Source organism: Terrapene carolina, unplaced genomic scaffold (assembly GCF_002925995.2).
Source record: "Terrapene carolina triunguis isolate 2854851 unplaced genomic scaffold, T_m_triunguis-2.0 Scaffold742, whole genome shotgun sequence".
NCBI lineage: Eukaryota > Metazoa > Chordata > Testudines > Emydidae > Terrapene > Terrapene triunguis.
Window position 1 is genome coordinate 257568 of NW_020665093.1, and position 26060 is coordinate 283627.

Sequence of the window (26060 nt, forward strand, 5' to 3'; positions counted from 1 at the left end):
TACGTAAATTCGTAAATGAACACTCCAATGATTGGGACCTAGTGTTGCAGCAGTTGCTTTTTGCCTACAGGGCTGTACCACATCCCAGTTTAGGGTTTTCACCATTTGAACTTGTGTATGGCCACGAGGTTAAGGGGCCATTACAGTTGGTGAAGCAGCAATGGGAGAGGTTTACGCCTTCTCCAGGAACTAACATTCTAGACTTTGTAAGCAACCTACAAAGCACCCTCCGACACTCTTTAGCCCTTGCTAAAGAAAACCTAAAGGATGCTCAGGAAGAGCAAAAGGCCTGGTATGATAAACATTCCAGAGAACGGTCCTTCAAAGTAGGAGACCAAGTCATGGTCTTAAAGGCGCTCCAGGCCCATAAAATGGAAGCGTCGTGGGAAGGACCATTCACGGTCCAGGAGCGCCTAGGAGCTGTTAACTATCTCATAGCATCCCCCACCTCCAACATAAAGCCTAAGGTATACCATGTTAATTCTCTTAAGCCCTTTTATTCCAGAGAATTAAAGGTTTCCCAGTTTACAGCCCAGGAAACAGATAACGCAGAGTGGCCTGAAGGTGTCTACTACGAAGTAAAAAGTAATGGTGGCGTGGAAGAGGTGAACCTCTCCGCGACCCTTGGACGTCTGCAGCGGCAGCAGATCAAGGAGCTGTGCACTAGCTTTGCGCCAATGTTCTCAGCCACTCCAGGACGGACCCAACAGGCATACCACTCCATTGACACAGGTAATGCTCACCCAATTAGAACCCCACCCTACCGGGAGTCACCTCTTGCCCAAACTGCTATCAAAAGGGAGATCCAGGACATGCTACAGATGGGTATAATCCGCCCCTCTAACAGTGCATGGGCATCTCCAGTGGTTCTAGTTCCCAAACCAGATGGGGAAATACGCTTTTGCGTGGACTACGGTAAGCTAAATGCTGTAACTCGTCCTGACAACTATCCAATGCCACGCACAGATGAGCTATTGGAGAAATTGGGACATGCCCAATTCATCTCTACTTTAGACTTAACCAAGGGGTACTGGCAAGTACCACTAGATGAACCCGCCAAGGAAAGGTCAGCCTTCGTCACCCAGGCAGGGGTGTATGAATTTCATGTACTCCCTTTCAGGCTGCAAAATGCACCCGCCACCTTCCAAAGACTTGTAGATGGTCTCCTAGCGGGATTGGGAGAATCTGCAGTTGCCTACCTCTATGATGTGGCCATTTTTTCTGAGTCATGGGCAGAACACTTGGAGCACCTGGAAAAAGTCTTCGAGCGCATAAGGCAGGCAGGACTAACTGTTAAGGCTAAAAAGTGTCAAATAGGCCAAAACAGAGTGACCTACCCGGGGCACCAGGTGGGTCAAGGAACTATAAATCCCCTACAGGGCAAAGTGGATGCTATCCAAAAGTGGCCAGTTCAAAAGTCAAAGAAACAGGTCCAATCCTTCTTAGGCTTGGCCGGATATTATAGGCGATTTGTACCACACTACAGCCAAATCGCCGCCCCGCTGACAGACCTAACCAAAAAGAAACAGCCAAATGCAGTTCGGTGGACTGATGAGTGTCAAAAGGCCTTTAACCAGCTTAAGGCGACACTCATGTCTGACCCGGTACTAAGGGCCCCAGACTTTGACAAACCGTTCCTAGTAACCACCGATGCGTCCGAGCGGGGCGTGGGAGCAGTTTTAATGCAGGAAGGACCGGATCAAGAATTCCATCCTGTTGTGTTTCTCAGCAAGAAACTGTCTGAGAGGGAAACCCACTGGTCAATCAGTGAAAAGGAATGCTACGCCATTGTGTACGCGCTGGAAAAGCTACGCCCATACATTTGGGGACGGCGTTTCCAACTACAAACCGACCATGCTGCACTACAGTGGCTTCATACCGCCAAGGGGAATAACAAAAAACTTCTTCAGTGGAGTTTAGCTCTCCAAGATTTCGATTTTGAAATACAACACATTTCAGGAGCTTCTAACAAAGTGACTGATGCACTCTCCCGGGAAAGTTTCCCAGAATCAACTGGTTAAAAATTGTTCTTGGAATGTGGGACATATTGTTAGTTTTTATATAATCAGTAGTATGTCTAAAGGTGCATGTGTTTTATTAACTCTGTTTTCTCCTAGAGCTCCAGGAAGAAATCACAGCCAGTGTGGAACCGGCTGTCCAACACTATCTGTGATTTGGGGGGGGCGTGTCATAACTATAAAGGGAAGGGTAACAGCCCTCCTGGGTACAATACTATAAAATCCCTCCTGGCCAGAGACTCCAAAAATCCTTTTACCTGTAAAGGGTTAAGAAGCTCAGGTAACCTGGCTGACACCTGACCCAAAGGACCAATAAGGGGACAGGATACTTTCAAATCTTGGTGGCGGGGGGAAGGCTTTTGTTTGTGCTCTTTGTTTTGGGGGTTGTTCGCTCTTGGGACTGAGATGGACCAGACATCAATCAGGGCTCTCCAAATCTTTCTGAACAAGTCTCTCATATTTCAAACTTGTAAGTAAACAGCCAGGCAAGGCGTGTTAGTTTTTAATCTTTGTTTTCTCAACTTGTAAATGTACCTTTTTGCTAGAGTGTTTATCTCTGTTTGCTGTAACTTTGAACCTAAGGCTAGAGGGGGTCCTCTGGGCTTAAGTTTGATTACCCTGTAAAGTTATTTTCCATACTGATTTTACAGAGATGATTTTTACCTTTTTCTTTAATTAAAAGCCTTCTTTTTAAGAACCTGATTGATTTTTCCTTGTTTTTAGATCCAAGGGGGTTGGATCTTGATCCACCAGGAGTTGGTGGGAGAAAGGAGGGGGATGGTTAATGTCTCCTTGTTTTAAGAGCCAAGGGGTTTGGATCTGTATTCACCAGGGAATTGGTGAAGAGTCTCTCAAGGCTACCAAGGGAAGGGAATTAGCACTTTGGGAGTGGTGGCAGCGGACCAGATCTAAGCTGGTAGTTAAGCTTAGAAGTTTTCATGCAGGCCCCCACATTTGTACCCTAAAGTTCACAGTGGGGAAGCAGCCTTGACACCAATACTGTAAGTTATGTCAATTCATATGGACACCATAGACTCTTACTAGTGAAGGCAGATTTTTACACGCTATAGGTTCTTATGCTGCTTTACTCTGTGTAGTTACTTATGTGGCCCTCAACAAGATATCAGACTGCCTCATGAGGACTATCAATCTTGGAACACTAAAGGAGCATTGTCCACAGTATTCTAATACACTATTCAGAATGTAGCAGCTTCAAAAAATAACCCTGGGGGAATTCTGCACACAATATTTTAAAATTCTGAAAATTTTATTTGTCAAAACAACACTACATAATCACACCAGTTTCAATTATTTTGGTAATTTATTTCAAAATAAATGTCAGCAAATAAAGTAACTCCTCACTTAAAGTCGTCTCAGTTAACGTTTCGTTGTTACATTGCTGATCAATTAGAGAACATGCTTGTTTAAAGTTGTGCAATGCTCCCTTATAACATAGTTTGGCAGCCGCCTGCTTTGTCCACCTCTTGCAGAAAGAGCAGCCCGTTGCAGCTGGCTGGTGGTAGCCTGGAGCCAGCGTGGACCGGCAGCCCCCCTATCAGCTCCCCACTCCCCTAATTTCCTTGTGCAGCAGCCGCCTAGCAGGCTATCAATTGCCGGCAGTTCAGCTGTCCCTCCCCTCACTGCCATGTGCTGCTTCTGCCCTCTGCCTTGGAGCTGCTCCCAGGAGCCTCCTGCTTGCTGGGGTGAGGTGGGGTGATAATGTCAGGGCTTCCCCCTCCCCCCTGCTCCTGCCCCCCGCTTACCCCATCTCCATAGAGCAAGGGGGGACACACGACAGGGCTCAGGACGGAGGGAGCTTGCTAGCAGCAGCTGCTGTCTCAACTTGCTGATCTACTTAAAAGAGCAATGTAGAGTGGGGTCAGCATACTTAAAGGGGCAATGCGCATCTCTCTCACACACACAGGGTGTGTGTCTCTGTCTGCCATGCTGTCTCCCCTCCCTCCGTTTGTGCTGCCTTGTAGAGTGTGAGGCTACATTAACAACGTGTTAACCCTTGAGGGCTCAGCCAAATGCTAGTTCACCATTCAGCACTAAAGCATTCCCTGGGAAATATTTCACCCTCTGACTCCACCACCTCAACCAAGCTTCACAATCATCTTTTCTGTGTACAGTATTAAATTGTTTGTTTAAAACTTATACTGTGTGTGTGTGTATATTTTTTTTTTTTTTATTAGTCCCAGGCTAAACAAATCCCTGTTAACAGAATAAGTAAATGGCAGCTTCTCCAGGTCAATTAAGACACCTGGGGCTAATTAAGATCTTTCCAGAAGGCAGGGAAGATAGCTAGGTTGATTGGGACACCTGAAGCCAATTGGGGCTGGCTGAAACTAGTTAAAAGCCTCCCAGTTAGTCAGCTGAGCAAACGTGTCAGGAGCTTTAGGAGGAAGCCACGCTGTTGGAGGAACTAAGCAGTACAAACCTTATCAGGCACAAAGAAGGAGGTCCTGAGGGAACAGTGAAGTAGATATTAAGGAAGTGGAGGCCTCTGTGGGGAAGTGGCGCAGGGAATTGTACATGTCCTACTTCAAAAAAAGTCAGCTACCATAGCTGCTACTATTAAGGTCCCTGGGCTGGAGCCCGGAGTAGAGGGCGGGCCTGGGCTCCCCCTCTCCCCTCCCAGATTAATCACTAAGACTGGGAGACAACAGAGACTGTGCGAGCGAAGGTTGCTTCTCCTCACCTCCCTTACTGGCTTATGATGAAAATGGCTCAGTAGGCTGTGACCCTTGCCTCTAGAGAGTGAAGGGCTACATGGGGGGTCACAATGAACCTCTGAGGCTAGCGAAATCCACCAGGAAGCGCGGGACCCACTGAGACAAGGACAGAGCTTTGTCACAGTATATATAAAAAATATATTGTCTTGTCTGGTGAAAAAAATTTCCCTGGAACCTACTCCCTCCTCCCCCCCCATTTATATTAATTCTTACGGGGAAATTGGATTAACTTAAAGTCACATTTTTCAGGAACATAACTACAACGTTAAGCGAGGAGTTACTGTATGTCTGTGACAATACAGAGAAACAAAAATTCCCCCAGGAGTAGAAAGTTAAAGAAACCCCTATTGACAACACAGTTCCTGTTTGTATGTTGCCTCCCCCCGCCCCAGAGCCCAGCCAGAGGGAAAAGACAACCACAACCCCTCCCCCACCCAGATCCCAACTGTGGCCCTCCACAGCCCACAAACTAGCCTCCCTACCCCCCAGAGCCCAGACACGCACTCCCCTCCCACCTCCTCCTCCTCCCCACTACCCCAAGCCCAGCGATCCAGAGGGAGAAATAGTCTGATGCTCAGTTTCCTGCAGTGCGCACCTCGGTCTCCTTCCCTCAGAGCTAGGGTTACCATATTCAAACATTTAAAAAAAAAAAAAAAAAAAAAAAAAAAAGAAGAGGACAGTCCACAGGGCCCCGGTCCCGCCCCAACTCTGCCCCTTCCCCGCCCCCGGCCCCACCCATGGCCCAGCCCCAACCCCACCCCTTCCCTGCCCCCATTCCAACCCCTTCCCCAAAGTCCCTGCCCCAACTCTGCCCCCTCCGAGCACCCCACATTCCCCCTCCTCCCTCCCGCTCTGATCTTGGTTGGGGGTTGCTAAGTGCTTCCCTGCTCCCCACTTGCCCTGCAGCCCCTGCGCCCCCCGCCCCACGAGGGAAGCCCGAGCCGCTGGCTGGGCCCAGCCTCCCCGTGGTCCTGCGGGCTCAGCTGGGGCGCACGGTCCACCCGGCCTCCGGGGGCAGCAGCAGCCCCTTTGCCACCTTCTGTGGCTGCGCCCCCCCTTTCCCCCGCCCGAGCTCGCTACAATGTAGCTGGGCGGCGCTGCGGACCCTGCGGGTCATGCTGAGGCCGGACGGACCCTGGCTTATGCTGCCTCCCTATTTCCCCGGACATGTTCGACTTCTTGGCAATTCCTCCCGGACGGGGATTTGAGTACCAAAAAGCCGGACATGTCCGGGGAAATTCGGATGTATGGTAACCCTACTCAGAGCATGTGACGAACTGAAGCTGCTAGGAAACCTCTACTCTTCCCTCTGCCCCTCCCCTCCCCCCCCAGCAGTGTCTTCTATGTGCAAGCTGGGCCCTGCCAGGTCCAGCGGCCCCTAGTGGCGGCCAACAGCACTGCAGCCCATTTCGGAGGGGTGGGTGGGGGGCGGAATCTGTGCAAAAAACATTCATTTCTGTAAAATTCTGCATTGCACAGTAGCACAGAATTCCCCCAAGGGTAAAATAATCTGACACAGAAATTAGGTTATTCTGACATTTTGCAATTCAAAGTGAATTTAAACACATGCACAGCAGTGCCAGTTAGTATGGTCTGATGCCTCAAAGGATCATTTAAAAACATCAATTTAATCCACTATTCTCACAAGCCATTTCTGAGATCTGAGCTACCACAGAGTGGTTTTTGGATGCTTTACTACTCATTTTCTTCATTGCAGTTCACATATAACCAACTTTCTAACTTCAGAAGAGAAATTCTTTGAGAATTACTCACTTGTATATGTAATCTTTCATTCTCCTCTATCTTCTTTTGAAGATCTTCATCAAAGACACTCTTCTGCTCTTGACTCAACTGAGATGAAGATTCTCCACTTTTCTGATAAAAATTAAAAAGTATTTCCATGTATTGCATGCAGTTTTACAGGGCACCCATTCCCAATATGTAAGCATACTTTACACAGCTTAAAATTGGGTCTAGTCACATTTCCACAGTAATAGAAGCATAGACTATGATTAACATCTCTAAAATACAGTTATTCCAAATATTTCTTACAACCTACATATATCACTTGTATTAAAACACAAGTTCAAAGACAGCACCAGATCTCTAAACTTGGACAATGACAACTGCATGCACAAATTGCATTAAATATATTATTTGTACAGGTTAGAAGACACAAAACAAGTTAGTCATTACTCAAAAAATTCAGTCACAACATTTGTAAACCCTTATAGGCCTAATCTGGTGAAATGGCATACTCGGACAAAGTTTCAAGTAATAGTTTCTTAACACTAAATGATTGCTTCTTGGAACAACTAGAGTAGACGAGGCGAGGCTACTCTTGACACAGAAGTTAATCCAAATAGTGACAGTAGCTCAGCTATTGAGTAAGAGTGACAACAACACAATTACATGCTATATCCTGGGGCAGGCAGGTTACCAAAAAGTGACAGTGACACTGAACTTTAGAAAGGAAGATTTCAATAAAATGTAGTTAGTCAAAATGGCTTTAAAAGTAAGGGAAGTAAAAACCTTAAGAAGTGGTATGGATGATATTTAACTAAACAATAATGGAGTGTCATAATTCATTCCTGTTGTTGAACAAAAAAGGGAACCTGGAACGCAACGTAAACGGTAAGGTCTGAGAGGCTATTAGAACCAAACTGCAATCCTTCAAAATTTGGAAGTCTGAACTGACGGAAGCCATAAATCACACCTGGCAATAAGTAAAAGGGAAATTAGAAGGGCCAAAATGTATTTTGAGGAGCAAATAACAAAAGATGTAAAAACAGATTATTTAAGTAAATCAGAAGCATGAAGCTTGTGAAAGAATTGGTGTGTCTGTTGAATCACCGGAGCAATTATGGACGATAAGGACACTAATGAGAAGCTAAGTGATTTCTCTATATCAGATTTCACCACTGAGAAAACACCTACCCCAGACCTGCTCTTTTCTGATAATGAAGATCAGCTACTCTCAGAAATTCAGGTTTCAGAAGAGGTGGTACTGCAGCAAAATAATAATTTGAAAGGTGATAAGCCAACAGGCATAGATTGTATACATCCAAAAGATAAGAAGGTGCTTAAGGATGAAATGGCTAAGCTCCTATTAAAAAACAGCCACTGTTCAAGAGGACTGGAGGATAGGAAAGGTTGTACCTATATTTTTAAAAGGCTCTTGGAGAGATCTGAGGAACCAGAGGCCAGTAAAGCCTTACATCTGTACCTGGCCAACTGGTTGAAATGATAATTATAAGCAGAACAGAACATCTGGAAGATTATGGTATGATAGGTCTAAGCAATATGGTTTTAGCAAAGGAAAATCATGTCTCACTAAACTTTTAGACTTCATTGAAGGTGTCTATAAAGTAATAGATGAAGGAAAACTACCTGATGTAGTTCATTTAGACTTTAAAAGGCCTTTGATGAGGTTCCGTACAAGACAGGGTGGATAAAAATCAATGGTTTTTAAAACTGACAGCATAAGGTAAAGCCTAAATTTATTATAATCTATTAAGATTATGTAAATTAAATACAAAAAAATACTAAGCAATGTTTGCTGTGAAGTTTTACAGGAAGTCAAACACTAAACTGGTGGGCTAAGCACCTGGAAACAGAGTTTGTTGATGTGCTAAACCAACTTTTGAAAGCAATAGCCTCTTCTGCAAGTGCAGAGAAAATATTATCTTCATTTGAGTTTATTTAACTAGTTCAGCTCAAATGACTAGTTCAGTCAGCATTAAGAAATCAGTTGAAAAAGCAGAAAAGCTTGTTTTCCTCTTTCAATCTATGAATAAAACTACTTGTGAGAGGGCGAGCTCTACGATCTGTAAAATCTTGAATGACATGTTGACCAGAAACAATCACTTCAATTCATTAACTACAGATATTTCCTTTGTTTAAAAAGGTTAATTTTAAATGCAAAGCATGTTTTAAAAAAATGTTTTCAGCACTTAAGAAGTTTTATTCAATACAAAAATTAAAATGCTGGTTTTATGCATTTGTAATTGAATCTGAATTTTCATCCAAACAGGCTTTGACACAAGTCCCGAGTCAAACAAAAATCATCTAGTAAATAAGAAATGCATCATTCACCATTTTAAAAAATGTAACTGTTAACACGCTGAATAAATGTAAATTAAACTATATAATTGCTTAAATAAATTTGCATAATATAGTGTATCCTGGTTAGTAAAAAGAAGCACCAAATTTAGTGAAAAGGCTATATTCAGGTGCAAATCAACATGTTTTAATGGTTACCAACTAATGAGAATTAACTTTTGTTTAGAAAATAAACTAAAAAAAAGGACAAATACAAAACAGATGATTTAAGTCAATCCATCCTGGCAGAAGAGGCTACCAAAGAACCTAAATAGTCATGGGGTGAGAGTCAAAGTACTGTTTTCAATCAAAAACTGGCTAGGAGATAGAAAGATACAAATAGGAATAAAAGGTCAGTTATGCAAACGGTTCAGAGTGGGGTGACTCAAGATTCTGTACTAGGTTCCATGTTGTTTAATATACTTATTTCCTTTCCACATCTTTAATAAGTAAGTGAAATTTAGTGTTGATAAATGTACACTAATGCACACTGGAGGGGAACAAATTAAATATTCATACACCTTACAGAATTCTAAGTAAACTGTATCAACTCAAGATATCAACTTGAATATTCTTGATACCCATACAGAATTATCAATTAATGATAAAAATTTTGGAAAGGATATTTACCTCATGCTTCAGGGATTAAGTAAATCTACTAAAAAAATCAGTCAGAGATTTAACCTGCAGAGGGGGCAGATTCCCATGCCATGTATCTATTTCAGGGTTCTTTTACACTTTCTTCTGAAGCATCTGGTATTGGCCACTGTCAAAGACAAGATACTGGACCAGATGGACTCGAGTTTGATCCAGTATAAATAAGACGGTTACTCACCGTTGTAACTGTTGTTCTTCGAGATGTGTTGCTCATATCCATTCCAGTTAGGTGTGTGCGCGCCGCGTGCACGATCGTCGGAAGATTTTTACCCTAGCAACACCCGGTGGGTCGGCTGTGGAGCCCCCTAGAGTGGCGCCGTTATGGCGCTGGATATATACCCCAGCCGACCCAGCGCCCCCTCAGTTCCTTCTTGCCGGCTACTCCGACAGTGGGGAAGGGGGGCGGGTTTGGAATGGATATGAGCAACACATCTCGAAGAACAACAGTTACAACGGTGAGTAACCGTCTTTTCTTCTTCGAGTGCTTGCTCATATCCATTCCAGTTAGGTGACTCCCAAGCCCCACCTAGGAGGCGGGGTCGGAGTGAGACATTGCTGTGTGCAGAACCGCTGACCTGAAAGCAGCATCGTCTCTGGATTGTTGCACCAGCGCATAGTGAGTAGCAAATGTGTGGACCGAAGACCACACTGCAGCTTTACAAATGTCCTGGATTGGTACTTGAGCCAGAAAGGCAGTCGAGGAGGCCTGGGCCCTCGTGGAATGAGCAGTGAGACGTGGCGTCGGTATACCGGCCAGGTCGTAGCAAGCACGAATGCAGGATGTAATCCAAGAGGACAGGCACTGTGAAGAGACCGGTGATCCTTTCATCCGGTCGGCCACCGCAACGAAGAGTTGTGTCGTCTTCCTAAATGGCTTTGTACGGTCAATATAGAAAGCCAGGGCCCTGCGAACGTCCAAAGAATGTAAACGCTGGTCTTGACGAGTAGCGTGCGGTTTCGGGTGGAAGACCGGGAGAAATATATCCTGGTTTACGTGGAAAGGTGACACCACCTTCGGAAGAAAGGCAGGGTGGGGGCGAAGCTGCACCTTGTCCTTGTGGAACACCGTGTAAGGGGGCTCGGATGTCAGTGCCCTGAGTTCCGAGACGCGTCGTGCTGAGGTGATGGCTACGAGGAAGGCTGTCTTCCAGGATAAGTACAGGAGTGAGCAGGTCGCCAATGGCTCAAACGGAGGCCCTGTGAGCCTGGAGAGGACGAGGTTGAGGTTCCACGTCGGAACCGGCTGTCGCTGCTGTGGGTACAGCCGGTCCAAGCCCTTGAGGAATCTAACGACCATCGGGTTAGAGAAGACCGAGGACGTGAGTTCTCCTGGGTGGAAAGCGGAAATGGCGGCGAGGTGAACCCTAATTGAGGATGTCGCCAAGCCTTGCTGTCTTAGGGACAGAAGGTATTCCAGTATCAAGGGGATAGGAGCCTGCGCGGGAGACGTAGCTCGTTGCTCACACCAACAGGAAAACCTCTTCCACTTGGCTAAATAAGTGGTCCGCGTAGAGGGCTTTCTACTTCCCAGCAGGACCTGTTGGACGGCCTGGGAGCATTGCCGCTCTGTCCGACTCAACCATGAAGCATCCACGCCGTGAGGTGGAGTGACTGCAGGTCGGGGTGACACAGCCGGCCGTGGTCCTGAGAGATGAGATCCGGAGTCAAGGGGAGCGTGATGGGCCTCTGTACTGACAGCTCCAGCAGTGTGGTGTACCAGTGCTGTCTCGGCCAAGCGGGAGCGACTAGAATTACCCGTGCATGGTCCCTGCGGATCTTGAGCAGCACCCTGTGGACGAGCGGGAATGGAGGAAAGGCGTAGAACAGATGGTCTTTCCATGCCATGAGGAAGGCGTCTGACCGAGAGCCCGGGGCTCGCCCGTGTAGGGAGCAGAATGCCTGGCACTTCCTGTTGGCCCGAGACGCGAACAGGTCGATCTGGGGAAACCCCCACCTTTGGAAGACAGAATAAATGATGTCCGGGCGAATCGACCACTCGTGCGTCTGGAAGGACCTGCTGAGACGGTCCGCCAGCGTATTCTGGACTCCAGGAAGGAATGACGCCGTGAGATGAATCGAGTGGGCGATGCAGAATTCCCACAGGCGAATGGCCTCTTGGCATAGGGGAGATGAGCGAGCTCCGCCTTGCTTGTTGATGTAAAACATGGCCGTGGTGTTGTCGGTGAGAATCAGCACGCAACGGCCCTGTAGGAAGTTGAGGAAAGCCTGGCAAGCCAGGCGCACCGCCATCAACTCTCGGACGTTGATGTGCAGGGCTAGTTGGGACGCGGACCACAGGCCTTGGGTATGGTGCTCCCCCAGGTGAGCGCCCCAGCCTAGAGATGAGGCGTCCGTAACTAGGTGGAGGGAGGGCTGCGGGGCGTGAAAGGGTACTCCTGCACAGACCGCTGTGCGATCCGTCCACCAGGCAAGAGAGGCCAAGACCGAGGCCGGAACTGTGACCACCATGTTCAGGTCGTCTCGGTGAGGACGGTAGACCGATGACACCCAAGCCTGCAGTGGGCGAAGTCGCAGTCTGGCGTGCCTGGTTACGTATGTACACGAGGCCATGTGGCCCAGAAGGACAAGGCATGTTCTTATGGTGGTAATTGGAAAGGCCCTGAGACGTTGAATGACGCTTAAGATGGTATGAAATCGGCTGTCTGGCAGTGCGGCTCGGGCATGTCTGGAGTCGAGGATTGCGCCAATGAACTCTATCCTCTGAGTTGGTACTAGAGTGGACTTCTCTCTGTTGAGTAGAATGCCCAGCTCGTGGAAAGTGTTTGTCACTATGTGGACATGAGCCTGCACTTGGCCTCTGGTGCGGCCGCGTACCAGCCAGTCGTCCAAGTACGGGAACAGCTGTATCCCTTGTCGACGAAGGAAGGCCGCGACGACTGCCAGGCACTTTGTGAACACCCTGGGAGCCGAGGACAAGCCGAAGGGAAGGACTGCGAATTGGTAGTGTACCCTGTTTACCACGAATCGCAGGAAACGTCTGTGGGGCGGATAAATTGCTATGTGAAAGTAAGCGTCCTTCATGTCGAGGGCGGCGAACCAGTCTCCAGGATCCAGTGAAGGGATAATGGTCCCCAATGACACCATGCGGAACTTCAACTTTACTATGAATTTGTTGAGTCCGCGTAAGTCTAAGATGGGCCGTAGACCCCCTTTTGACTTGGGTATCAGGAAGTAGCGGGAGTAAAACCCCCTGCCCCTTAGCTCCGAAGGAACCTCCTCTATGGCCCCCATAGCGAGGAGCCCAAAAACCTCCTGTGTAAGGAGTTGCTCGTGAGAAGGGTCCCTGAAGAGGGACGGGGAGGGGGAGTGGGAGGGGGGGGGCGAGGAAAACTGGAGGGCGTATCCCCTCTCCACCGTGCGAAGGACCCAACGGTCCGAGGTTATACGGGACCAAGCACGGTGGAAACGGGAGAGGCGATCCCGGAAGGGGGGGAACCGGATCCTGGAAAGTGGCTAAGGTGCCGTCCTCGACCGCACCTTCAAAAGGCTTGCCTAGGCCCAGAAGGTGGCCTAGGTTGGCCCTGGTTTTGACCGGGTTGAGGGCCGGTCGACCTTCTCCTACCACCTCGACCCCGCCTCCTAGCAAAGTCCTGTCTTGGACGAGGCGGGGGAGGGTAGAACCGCTGAAGCTGTGGCCTGAAGGGCCTGCGCTGAGGCCCTGGGACATGCATCCCCAGGGAGCGCATCATTGTTCGAGAGTCCTTAAGGTTTTGGAGCCTCGAGTCTGTTTTCTCTGAAAAGAGGCCCTGTCCCTCGAACGGTAGGTCCTGCAGGGTCTGCTGCAGTTCCGGAGGCAAGCCCGACACCTGGAGCCAGGAGATTCGGCGCATTGCTATCCCGGAAGCCAGGGTCCTAGCGGCCGAGTCCGCTATATCAAGGGACGCCTGTAGGGAGGTGCATGCCACCCGCTTGCCCTCCTCTACCAGGGCCCCAAACTCGTCCCTCGAGTCCTGGGGAACCAGTTCTTTAAATTTCCCCATCGAGGACCACATATTGAAGCCGTAGCGGCTCAGGAGCGCCTGCTGGTTCGCTGCCCGCAATTGCAGTCCGCCAGCCGAATAAACCTTGCGTCCGAACAAATCGAAGCGCTTAGCGTCCTTCGATTTGGGCGCAGCGGCCTGCTGGCCATGGCGCTCCCGTGCATTCACTGAGGAAACCACCAGTGAGCACGGTTGGGGTGAATGTACAGATACTCATGTTCCCTGGATGGGACAAAGTATTTTCTCTCAACCCCTCTGGCCGTGGGCGGAATAGAGGCCGGGGTCTGCCAGATAGTAGTGGCGTTGGCCTGGATGGTGCGGACCAGCGGTAATGCCACCCTGGATGGAGCATCCGCTGAGATGATCTGCACTATCGGGTCATGGACCTCCGCAACCTCCTCCACCTGGAGGTCCAGATTGCGAGCCATGCGCCGCAGCAGGTCCTGATGGGCCCGAAGGTCTATCGGGGGCGGCCCGATGGACGACGTGCCCGCTACGGCCTCATCAGGAGAGGACGAGGAAGATGCCCCCGGTGGCAAGGGGTCCAATGGTTGGTCCTGCTCCAGGTGTTCCTGGTGTTGGGCATCTCCTGCCCCCTGGTCAGGGGCCTCTGCAGGTGCGGGCACTGGAGCCTCCACGTCCCTTGGAGGAGCGCGGGAGATGGTAGACTCTGGGGCCCTGGTGTCCGAACGGCCAGAGCGGGAAGCCGACAGGGGAGCTCCTTGTGCTTGGTGGTAGGCCCAAGGAGTCCAAAAGGACCAATGCGCAGGTCCTTGCATCGGGTCCTCGGTCTCCTGCAGGTGGCCGGGCTCCACCGTCTCAGATGACCGGGACGCCGATCTCGACGGCCACGGCGGTGCCGAACCCGATGCCGTCGGCACCGGATGGTACGGTGCCGATCGGTGCCGACCGTAAGGGGACCTGTCCCTGCGTTGTTCCGGCGAACGGTGCCGGGACCTGGACCGGTGCCGATAGTCCCTCCGGTGCCGGGATCCCAATCTGGAACGTGACGACGATCTGGAGGAGGCGTGGTACCGGGAGCGGCCTCTCGAGCCCGAGTGGCGCTCATACCGGTGCCGGGAGCTGCGCCTCGACCCCGATCGGTGCCGGTCGTCACGGCGGTGCCGGGATGTTGAACGGCGCCGCGAGGAAGATCTGGGCCGCGAGTACGACCGGTGCCGAGGTGACACTCGGCGCCGGGACTCCGAGCGGCGTCGGGACCTGCTTCGGGATCTGGAGCGGTGCCGAGAGACTTGTGGTGGCGATGGTGGGCGCACCAGGGCAGGTTTCCCTCTGGACTGCAGCACACGTGGCGCTACCGGTGCCGGGAGTTGCGACGGCGCCGGCTCAGTGAGGGCGATCAGGTCTCTCGCGGTAGCGAAGGTCTCCGGGGTGGAAGGGAGACAAGGTTCCACCACCAGCCTTGGTGGTGAAACAGTCCGCACCGGACTCAACGGCCTCGGTGCCGGAGTCGACGGTGTGGCCGCCTGTCTTTGGCGGTCCAGCTGCGGACGCGGCTCTACCCCCGGCACCGGGGGAGCCGGTACCTTCGCGGCAACAACGTCCCGTGTCTTAGCGGTCTTCTTATGGCCCGGAGAGATAGATCGGTGCCGAGGCTCTTTGGGCGGGCGCGGTGCCGACGTCGGTCGGTGCCGAACAGTCTTTTCTGTCGCACCGGTCGAGCCCGCCGGGGCGCTGCGCACCGAAGCGCTCGGTGCCGGGACAGGGCGCGCCGAGGGAGGATCTGGACTCAGAGCCGCCTCCATGAGGAGCTGTCGGAGCCTAAAGTCCCGCTCCTTCCTTGTCCTTGGCTTGAAGGCCTTGCAGATAGGGCACTTATCTGCTGGATGAGTCTCTCCCAGGCACTTCAAGCAGGAGCTATGCGGGTCGCTAGTTGGCATGTGCTTCCCGCAGGACGCGCACGGCTTAAAGCCAGGAGCCTTGGGCATGGGCCCGGCTGTGCGCCGGGGGGAAAAGGGGAAAAACACCCCCTAAACCCCCGATACAACTTACAACTATATATATATATATATATATATATACACACTATACACTAACTACTAACTAACTTGAACAACTATCTATATAACTAAATACAACAAGAACAATGAAAAGCTAGGGAGTGTGGAGATCAGCTAAGCCGCGCTCCACAGTTCCAACGACCGTCAGGGGCGGTAAGAAGGAACTGAGGGGGCGCTGGGTCGGCTGGGGTATATATCCAGCGCCATAACGGCGCCACTCTAGGGGGCTCCACAGCCGACCCACCGGGTGTTGCTAGGGTAAAAATCTTCCGACGATCGTGCACGCGGCGCGCACACACCTAACTGGAATGGATATGAGCAAGCACTCGAAGAAGAATCCTATATTCCTACTCATCAAATCATGGGAAACCATGGTCCACACAGTTTACAGATTTGCATAGAATCACAGGGTTAGAAGGGACCACAAAGTGTGTGGTACAAGTTGATAGACAAAAGTCTAAGTTTATATAGTTAAACATTAGGTTTGTATTGTATACGCACTAAATGCAGGGCATTCTCTACTGCTTGTTTTAGAACGTATGTTCATTTATTTTAAATTAAATTTCTTTATTATTAGATACTATCAAGTGGTGAAGCAATGCTCTACCAATTTGTTACTGCTATCAAGTTTGGCACAAAAATATACATGGGGATAGAAAGGTAGAAAAGAAGTGAAGGACTTTGTTTTATGTCTCTTACTAAGATGCTGATAAAAACCAAGACCAGTGATGGAAAGCCAGGACATTTTTCTTTAAGTAAATTGTTTTAATTTGAAGCCTACCTTGTTCTTCTTGCCCTTGGCTTCACTTAAGGCAAGTTCATCCTGAAGCAGTTCCACCCTCTTTGCAAGCTGTTGATTTCGAAATGTCAAACTGTCCATTTCTTGTTGCAGTTTTCTCAATGATTGGTCCTTCATCTTCAGTTGTTCCTGAATTAGCATAAAAGTTTCATCAATCCACTATGATTTCAGCACAAGCATTATAAAAAAGTGACTAACATTTAAAAAAAAAAATCACAAAGGAATAATAGTAATTATACAAAATCTAAAAAAATTCAACACAAATTGCTTTGTTCATTTGTAGACAACCTAAAGGCACATATATGCATCCGAAGAAGTGGGTTGTAGCCCACGAAAGCTTATGCTCTAATAAATTTGTTAGTCTCTAAGGTGCCACAAGTACTCCTGTTATTTTTGCGGATACAGACTAACACGGCTGCTACTCTGAAACCTAAAGGCACATATGGATTGTTTTTAGCAAAAGAGTTTAGCTTCCTTAAGTCTACACAAAGCATGCTGTGAGTGCATACTTCTTCCTTTTACACAGTCAGATGGACACTTCCTGGTGACTGTTTTGTAAATGCCCACCACACCGCATCAGGAACAGAATAGTTGCAGATGGGAAATTCTTACTGAATCAATCCTTGGTTACAATTAGCTACATCCACTTAACCACAAAGCAGATCTGCAAAACTTCACCATCTGATCACACAGTTTGACAAGACTGAGTGCAATTAAATAGAAGACTTTTTAACTTGTACCTTCAGAGAAGCAGAATTTGCTTGCTCATCCACGACACCTTTTTTCAGCACCTGATTCTGAGCTCGAAGCTGAAAACGAGGTGCAAATTATTAATCCAGCCAGGAATCAACAAACATACAAAGTGTTCGTTAACAACCTGCAAGAGTACATATCTTTGTTTAGGAAAATAGAAAATATGTGCATTTTAAATCAGGCCGTATTAGTTCTGTTACAGGTATACTGTTGTAATAATATTGAAAAAAGTATAAGACCAGCATAACCCAATTCCATTGTTTTACATTTTGGAAAACAAGTAATTTTACCTTCTATGAACTTCACTCTCAAACAAATTGTTCTTAAACAAGAAATATACTGTGATGTTGCACTCTATATGATTTTATGAAAGTATGCTGATGAGTATGAATATAACGTAAGTGGAATATGCTTCATGCAAAAGGTCTCTTGTAAGGTATCATTACAAAGCTTATAATCTACTGAGTGTGGTCATCCTATTTGTATAAATTATGACTTTTGTATCTGAAACTAGAAATATAAAATATAACTCTGAGGGCCTATTGTAATTTATGCAAAATGTGGGCCATTAACGGTGGTTTGGAATCTTGATGACTCCCATTAACCAGGACAATTGTCTGTGGATGGCTCTGTTTTACTTGTGAGTCTTCCTGTATACTTTTACAGTGACATGTGATCATGTCATCTGAACTGGAATCCATCTTTAACCTGGTGCTTTTCCATTGGGGGGGGGGGGACACCCCAAAGGGACAAAGGATTCCCGTCTTATGCAAAATATATAAAAGTGGGTGGAACAGAGAAAAAGGGGCAGCCATCATGAGAAATCCCCTAGCTACCACCTGAGCTGGAACAAGGGCTGTACCGGGGGAAAAGGATTGTGCCCAGACTAGGAAGGCGTCCAGTCTGTGAAAGAAACATCTTGGAGGGTGAGATTTTATCTGTATTCAGTTTTATTACTGTATTAGGCTTAGATTTGCGTGTTTTATTTTAATTTTACTTGGTAATTCACTTTGTTCTGTCTGTTACTACTTGGAACCATTTAATCCTACTTTCTGTGTTTAATAAAATCACTTTTTACTTATAAACCCAGAGTATGTATTAATACCTGGGGGGGGGGGGAGACAAACAGCTGTGCATATCTCTCTATCAGTGTTATAGAGGGCGAACAATTGATGAGATTTATTTGGGGTTTAGACCCCATTGGGACTTGGGCATCTGAGTGTTAAAGACAGGAACACTTCTGTAAGTTGCTTTCAGTTAAGTCTGCAGCTTTGGGGCACGTGGTTCAGACCCTGGGTCTGTGTTGGAGCAGACTGGTGTGTCTGGCTCAACAAGACAGGGTGCTGGACTCCAAGGCTGGCAGGGAAAGCAGGGGCAGTAGTAGTCTTGGCACATCAGATGGCAGTTCCCAAGGGGGTTTCTGTGATCCAGCCCATTATATACATCTTAGTAACAAGACAATTTTAAAAAGTGTGCTTATGGTCTGAAGAGCACCTACACAAAAATGGCACCTATTTACTAAAGAAACCTACTCCCTGTGTATATTTCTCCTTTTCAGACAAAAATAAGTTTTATTTTGCTTTTTTTTTTTTAAAAAACAACCTTTTTATTTTTGACAAAGAGTCCTGTGGCACCTTATAGACTAACAGATGTATTGGAGCATAAGTTTTCGTGGGTGAATACTCACTTTGTCAGATGCATGTAGTGGAAATTTCCAGAGGTAGGTATAAATATGCAGGCAAGAATCAGTCTAGAGATAATGAGGTTAGTTCAATCAGGGAGGATGAGGCACGAACACCAAGGGAGGAGAAACTGCTTTTGTAGTTGGCTAGCCATTCACAGTCTTTGTTTAATCCTGAGCTGATGGTGTCAAATTTGCAAATGAACTGAAGCTCAGCAGTTTCTCTGAAGTCTGGTCCTGAAGTTCCTTTGCTCCAGGATGGCTACCTTTAAATCTGCTTAAAATTGTGTGTCCAGGGAGATTGAAGTGTTCTCCTACAGGTTTTTATATATTGCCATTCCTAATATCTAACTTGTGTCCATTTATCTTTTACATAGGGAAATTTCCACTACATGCATCTGATGAAGTGAGTATTCACCCACGAAAGCTTATGCTCCAGGACTCTTTGTTGCTTTTTACAGATCCAGACTAACACGGCTACCCCTCGGATACCTTTTATTTTTGTTCACACTACAGAACCAACACAACTAACAGAGTCAACAGGATTCTATGCCACCTCATGTTTCCACAGAATTGTTAACATTCTGATTACAAAATTTATGCTTCATTACCAGTGTCACAAGCCAGAGAGAACACAGCTTGACTTAACATCTCAGGATGAGTTTGCAGACTGCCAAAAAACCACCCATCTTTTTACTATGATTTTGGCTAGTTTGAGCTGGAAATCATTGAGACAAAGATGGAGCTCCACAATGACATTTTTCTATTCATTTTTCAGAATATCACCTCTCAAGCATTAATAATAAAGGCACTGATCGTTCCATCTTCCTATTCCTTGATAATGGCTCTGATTCAGGTTTCTTCACCAGTAGTTTGTATTAATTTGACATGGCTGAGTCCAGCAGCTGCAGTCATGAATTAAAATGGCTTGCACTGCACTTGGGAATGCCACTGGCCGAAGCACAAAGGGGGTGAATTCACGTAAAGCAATGCGGATGTCTAAAATTTTGTCTGAGAGCCGAACATTTCAAAAGATCAAGAGACAACAATTAATACTGTGGGCCTATTATGCTCCCTTTGAATTGCTTAGGGGGTCAAAAGGGAGGGGAAGCCACCTGCAAGTTGCCTACTGGGAACTTCCAAGGACAGGGAGTCCCAGCAGGTGTAGGGCCAATATAACAGGTTCCTATGCCTCCCTCCTCACAGCTACTAGCACAGGGAGCATGTCTACTATCCTTAATTGGCGTATGATCCACTAGGGTCTCTTGCCAGCTGATAGAAGTTGTGCTTTAGTCAAATATAAGTTATAGGGCTCAATACAGGGGTAACCAGGTGAAATTTAAGGGCCTGTGATATACTGGAGACCAGATTAGATGATCTAGTGGAGCGTTCTGGCCTTACACATTCTGAAGTTAGAGAAGCCCTCAGGCTTCTCTAACATGGACTGGGCTAGAGAATCAGGGAGCTGTAGCCAGAAGTTAGCGCAAAATTGCCCCAGGAGTAATATACAGAAGTGTCAAAATACACAGACACCAAACTAAGAAGCGAGAATCATATTTCATAGACACCAGAAATCAAGCTCATTTCATCTATTAGCTTTATGCTAATGAGCTTGTTTAGAAAATACCCAAGTGACAAGAGCTTGTATTTCTCTTCCTAAAGTTTCAAATCAGGATAAGCAACAGACCATTGGTTTCCCAAGCATAAAGTTATTTGAGTAGAATTAATCCAGAAAGCCAAAGCCTATTTCCCCTCACAGTACTCGGCAAATATTCGGTTTGAGTTGAACCAATTCTGAAAGCTACAAAAAAAATTTAGCGAATTGAAGAAATCCATTTCTGCTTGAATGTTCTACCCAAAATGTTATCTCCAGCATTTTTAATAGGTCGCTAGAGTCACAAAACAGCTGTAGACTGTAGTCTCTTTTTAATCTTTAGCCCAGTGATTAGGGCACTCACCTGGGATGTGGGAACTGTGCATTCAATTCCCTCCTCTGCCTGATGTGGAGAATGGATTTGAACTTGGGTCTCGGACATTTTCAAGCAATATCCTAGCCACTGGTCTATGGGATATTCTGGAGCTTGTCTTCATTACGGGCTAAATCGGTGCTGCTTCGATCAATGCAGCAGAATCAATTTAGCGAGTCTGGTTAAGACATGCTAAGTCGATAGGAGAGCGCTCTCCCATCAACTTCTGTAATCCACCTCAACGCGAGGCAGAAGCAATGTCAATGGGAGAGCAGTGTTGACACTGCTGTAAGTCGATGTAGGTTACGTCGACTTCAGTTACGTAGTTTACTTAATTGAAGCAGCGTAATTTACATTGACATAGTGCCATAGTGAAGACAAGCCCTCAATCACTCCTCTTAATGGTGTTCCACTTTTTATAAATAAGGCCTTGTCTACACTGCAGAGTTTTATCAACAAAAGTCAGCTTTCATTGACAAAACAGTGGAGGTGTACAAACTACAAAGCTCCTTCCACAGACAAAACACTCTCCTGCCTTGCCCACTAAATAAAACCACCTTGACAAGAGGCGTGGAGCTTTTTGCGGCAAAGTTGTATTGACAAAGTGTCAGTGTAGACACTGCGCTTAGTTAGGTCACTGTAAATGGCCTCTAGGAGGTGTCCCACAACACTCATCCTGACAGCTCTGGTCAGTGGTTTGAACTCCACTACCTTGCATCCAGGTACATAGGCATCCATCCCGCCCCCTTAAAAAGCCTGGGAATTTTTGAAATTCCACTTCCTGTTTGCTTGGTGTGGACAGCTCATATCACATCTTCCCAGCTGATCACAGTAGCTCCGCACAGCAAACACTCTCCTGCTTGGAACACACCTGAGTTGTTGGATCTGCTGGCACTGTGGGGAGAGGAGGTTGTGCAGTTTCAGCTCTGCTCCAGCCATAGGAACTTCAGTATCTATGGTCAGATTTCTCATGGCATGTTGGGTAAGGGCTACGAACAGGACACACACCAGTGCCGTGCGAAGATAAAGGAGCTGAGGCAGGTGTACCAGAAGGCAAGCGAGTCAGACCGTCGCTCTGGTGCTACGTCAAAGACCTGCCACTTCTATAAGTAGCTGAATGTCATCCTCCGTGGCGACCCCACTTTCACTGCCAAGAGCCCCGTAGATACTTTGGTGGGGCTGGAGACAGTGGTCTCAACACAGAGGACAAAGTGGTGGACGAGAAGATTGAGTTGGAGGATGACGTGGAGCACACGGCAGGGTCGTCTGGTGGCATGGCGAGTCAAGACATCTTTTCCATTCTGGAGGGTTCTAGCCAATTCCGGCAGTCCATCTCTGGCACGCATGATGCAGGAGAGGAGAGCTCCGGTAAATGTTCTTTTTCAGTTCATGCTGCTTGATTATATGAGGTAGAGCTGTCCTTTTTGTATATTCTAGCAGAAGGAATAGACATGTACAAAACTAGCTGTGTTTGGGTATGATTCACATTCTCCTGTGCAGCTACACAGTGGGGGCCCTGTGGAACAGTGTGTTAATGCACACCGAGATTTCACAGGAATCCTCCAGAGAGATCTCTAGGAAACTTTTCTGGAGGTATTCGCCAATCCTATGCTGATGATTTGTTGGCGAGAGATGCTTTGTTCCTTCCCTCATTGTAGGAAAGTTTCCTGCGCCAATCTGCAATCACTTGTGCAGGGACCAAAGCAGCACACAGGTGAGAAGCATAGGTAACCGGTCTGAAGCCACACGTATGCAGAAGATGCACCCTTGCATCTCTCAGAAGTGAGATATTGGCTTCAATGACCCCCACCTGTGGAAAATGGTGGCAGAATTTACAGTATTCTCCCTAGTCGCCTGCACTGATCCCCTTCAAAAAACACACTTAGACCCTTTGCCTCATCTTGAGCGCCCTTCCCCCTCCCCCCACCCTCAGGCCAAACTCACCATGTTTAAGATGTTCACTGAGCTGTGTGCTTGCCAAGGGACAGTGAGAAACTTATTCATATTTAAAAAGAGGTGCATCTTACTATAATGATTCAATGCTGTGCATGCATAACAATCATGCTTCTGTTTATTGTGCTTCCGCAGAAGTGGCCTTGAGGGGAACGCCCTACACACTGGCGGAGCACCTCCATCATATAAGGAAGCAAACAAGGAGGAGAAAGGAGGAGGTGTTCCAATCCCCAGAGACCAAAAAACAAGAACGCAGAGCAGAGAGAGCGCCTTTAAAAGAAAATTATAAAATAGACAGAACAGAATGGAAAGCCAGGATTGAATTTTAATGGGCAAGGAGCGGATGATAAAAGTGATAGAGGAGCAAACGGAGATGTTGAAGTTCCTAATCACGCAGCAGGCATAATACATTTGTGTTCGGCCCCCTGTGCAGCCGATACAGAACTGCTTTCCATGCCCTCCCCAAACTCCTCCCACACGTTCCTTGAAACTTCTCAGCCCATCTCGGTACCCTGTTCACTCCACCCCTTTGGACAGTTTCCAAAATGATGCACACAGCTATTAGAGCCTACACTGCCCTTCATTATTATCACCCTTCCCATCAAGCCTTTTGTGAGTGGTGTTAATTGGTATTTAATAACACTCTGAAAGAAAACCCCAATCTTTGTCTCCTACACACAGTGGTTGCTGGTGGAATTAATACACAGTGGGAATATGATCATTTGCTGACTACAAATCACGGTCAGGAATCATCAAAATTTTCATGCAAGGCAGCAAGTTAACAAAGCATGGCAGAGTGCTGTACAGAACGACACACTGCTAGTGCTCATTTGTCAAAATGGTGCCTCAAAGCCTCCCTGATTCAAATAGCTCCCCATTGTGCCTCTCTAATAGCCCTGGTATCTGGCTGCTCAAAATCAGCCTCCATGCTCCACTCCTGGGGAAACTTATCACCCTTAGCCTCTCAAATATTATGGCGCACACAGCAGGTGACTATGACCATGGGAATATTTTCCTCATTTAGGTCTAACCTGCCATAAAGGCAAAACTAGCATGCTTTTAATCTGCCAAAGGCACATTCTATAGTCATCCTGCGCCTGCTCAGCCTATTGTTGAAGCACTCCTTGCTTCTGTCCAGGTTTCCCGTATAAGGCTTCATGAGCCATGGGAGTAAGGGGTACACTAGGTCTCCCAGGATCACTATGGACTTTTAAACCCCCCCCTCCCCCATTAGAATCTTCTGCTCTGGAAAGAGAGTTACTGCTTGCAGCATTCTGTACAGGCCAGCGTTCCTGAAGATGTGTGCATCATGCATCTTCCCGGACCACCCTGCATTGATATCAGTGAAACGCCCATTGTGATCCATAAGTGCCTGCACTACCAAAGAGAAGCAACCCTTTTTATTGATGTACTCTGTCGAAAGCTGGTCCAGGGCCAAAATTGAGAATTATGTGCCATCTATTGCCCTGCTGCAGTTAGGGACAGCAACTCACCAGTAGCAGTCTGGAGTTGCCAGCTTCCACACACCGATTGCCACATGCTTCTCTACCGAGAGGGCATCTCTCATTTTGGTGTCCTTGGGCTGCATCCAAAAGTTCTGCAGCCTCCACTAGTCATCCCAGACCTGCATAACAATGGGATCCCACCACTCAGTGCTTGCTTCCCAAGCCCAAAAGAGACAGTACACAGTGTGCAGTTGCTCCATGAATGCCAAAAGTAATCTGGTGTTGTTTCTTCCCACGGCACACAGCAGGTCACGCACCTCTAATTCCTATTGAGAGTGGGTGCTCATGATATACTTCATAACCAGCTGCGTTGCATTCATAACAGTGAAAACAACAGTAGACAGCAGAGCAGGATCCATCCTTTCTGACAGAGGTGTCAGGTACAGAGTAAACTGGGGCTGTTGAAAAATACCATGCAACACAGTCGGAAGCCCGTGGAATGATGGGACACAAAAAACTGCATCATGGGACATTGAACCCACACCCATGATGCACTGCAATCCATTTTACCTTCTCAACTACTAGGTGCAGAAGGTGGCGAGTAGCACAGTAGGATAGCTACCCACAGTGCACTGTTCTCACTGTTAATGCTAGAGCACCAACAGTGAACGCGCTCCGCCGACAGAAGGAGAGTTGTGTGAACATGCACAAGCCATGTGATTATACTGGTTTTTGATCAGTGTAACTTGCGTCAACAAAACTCTGTATATAGACAAGGTCCAAATAGTCTTTGGACCAGAGACTTGAACTTGGGTCTCCCACATCCTACTACACTAAAATGACTATGAATTGCCACTATGAATGACAATGAATAGTCACTGGGCCTGGTAAGGTTATAAAGGAGGGCACCTCCTTCTCCTACTGTCATTTTGTGAATGGCATTTAAGTCTCCAAAAAAAAAAAAAAAAAAAGGCCAAAACTATTCAGCAAATGTGTCAAATTTCCAAATAGTTTCTGTTGACCCAATACTGCATGTTTTTGCAAATAAACTATTAATCCAAAAAACAAAAAACTTTCACCCTACTCTAGTCATAACCACTCCAGTGTAGCTGGAATGTTTTGTTCCCCTCCTTTTTTGACATTCAACTCAGCTTCTTTCACAAAACAAACTAGAAACTAAAAAATTGAGGATCAAAGTAGCAAAATTCCCTACAATATCTCCCTGAGCAATTTTTAATTTCTAAGATACAATAGGACAGCAGTAGAAGGTGATAAGACTAAAATCCCTCTACAAGGGGTACAATTCTGAAGCTAAATTCAGCTTGCAGCACTTCTGGAACAGAGCTTCATAAGGAAATAGGCCGGAGCTGCCAGTGAGAGGCGCCCCTCCCCCGAGCTGCTGCCGTGAGAGAGGGATGGGGGGAGTCCTCTCTCCCCACCCCAGCCCCAGAACAGCCTACACGTCAAATCCCTCATCCCTGGCCCCACCCCAGAGCCTGCACCCCAACCCTCTGCCCCCCGAATCCCTCAACCCCCGCCCCCCCCCCAGAACCTTCACCCCTAGCCAGAGCCCTCACCTCCTGCACCCAACCCTCTGCCCCAGTCCCCTCCCATACCCCGAACTCCTCATCCCCACCCCTGCCACACATCACCTCAATATTGGTGCACATAACAAAACTCATTCCGCACGAGGACATAAAAAAATTAGAGGGAACATTGTCTGTGACTGGTTTAGACTCTTTGCAGCTCATGGTTGCTGACAGCAGCCACTAAAGCTGTGTAATTTCAGGAGGACAGTAGCAATAGAATCTAGGGACAAACCATCAAACCTGGTCAGAATATGTTGCCAAATGCTTCTATTGCTAAGAAGCACAATATCTGAGCAAAAAGAACAGGAGTACTTGTGGCACCTTAGAGACTAACAAATTT

The 26060-nt window shown here is 47.4% G+C and overlaps 1 protein-coding gene across 4 annotated transcripts in view; it reads right to left on the bottom strand.

The window, feature by feature from the left end:
• The window catches only part of PPP1R21 (protein phosphatase 1 regulatory subunit 21), a 94699-nt gene that overhangs the window by 57905 nt on the left and 10734 nt on the right, over positions 1–26060 (bottom strand). For 3 of the 4 annotated variants that reach the window (XM_024224481.3, XM_024224478.2, XM_024224480.3), the window contains exons 2-4: positions 17073–17141; positions 16315–16461; positions 6527–6628 (exon numbers count right to left, since the gene is read on the bottom strand). In XM_024224481.3, the coding sequence (XP_024080249.1) occupies positions 6527–6628; positions 16315–16449 (237 nt within the window). In that variant the 5' untranslated portion in view covers positions 16450–16461; positions 17073–17141. The remainder of the gene's footprint in view (positions 1–6526; positions 6629–16314; positions 16462–17072; positions 17142–26060) is intronic. The other variant, XM_024224479.2, reaches the window with a different exon arrangement.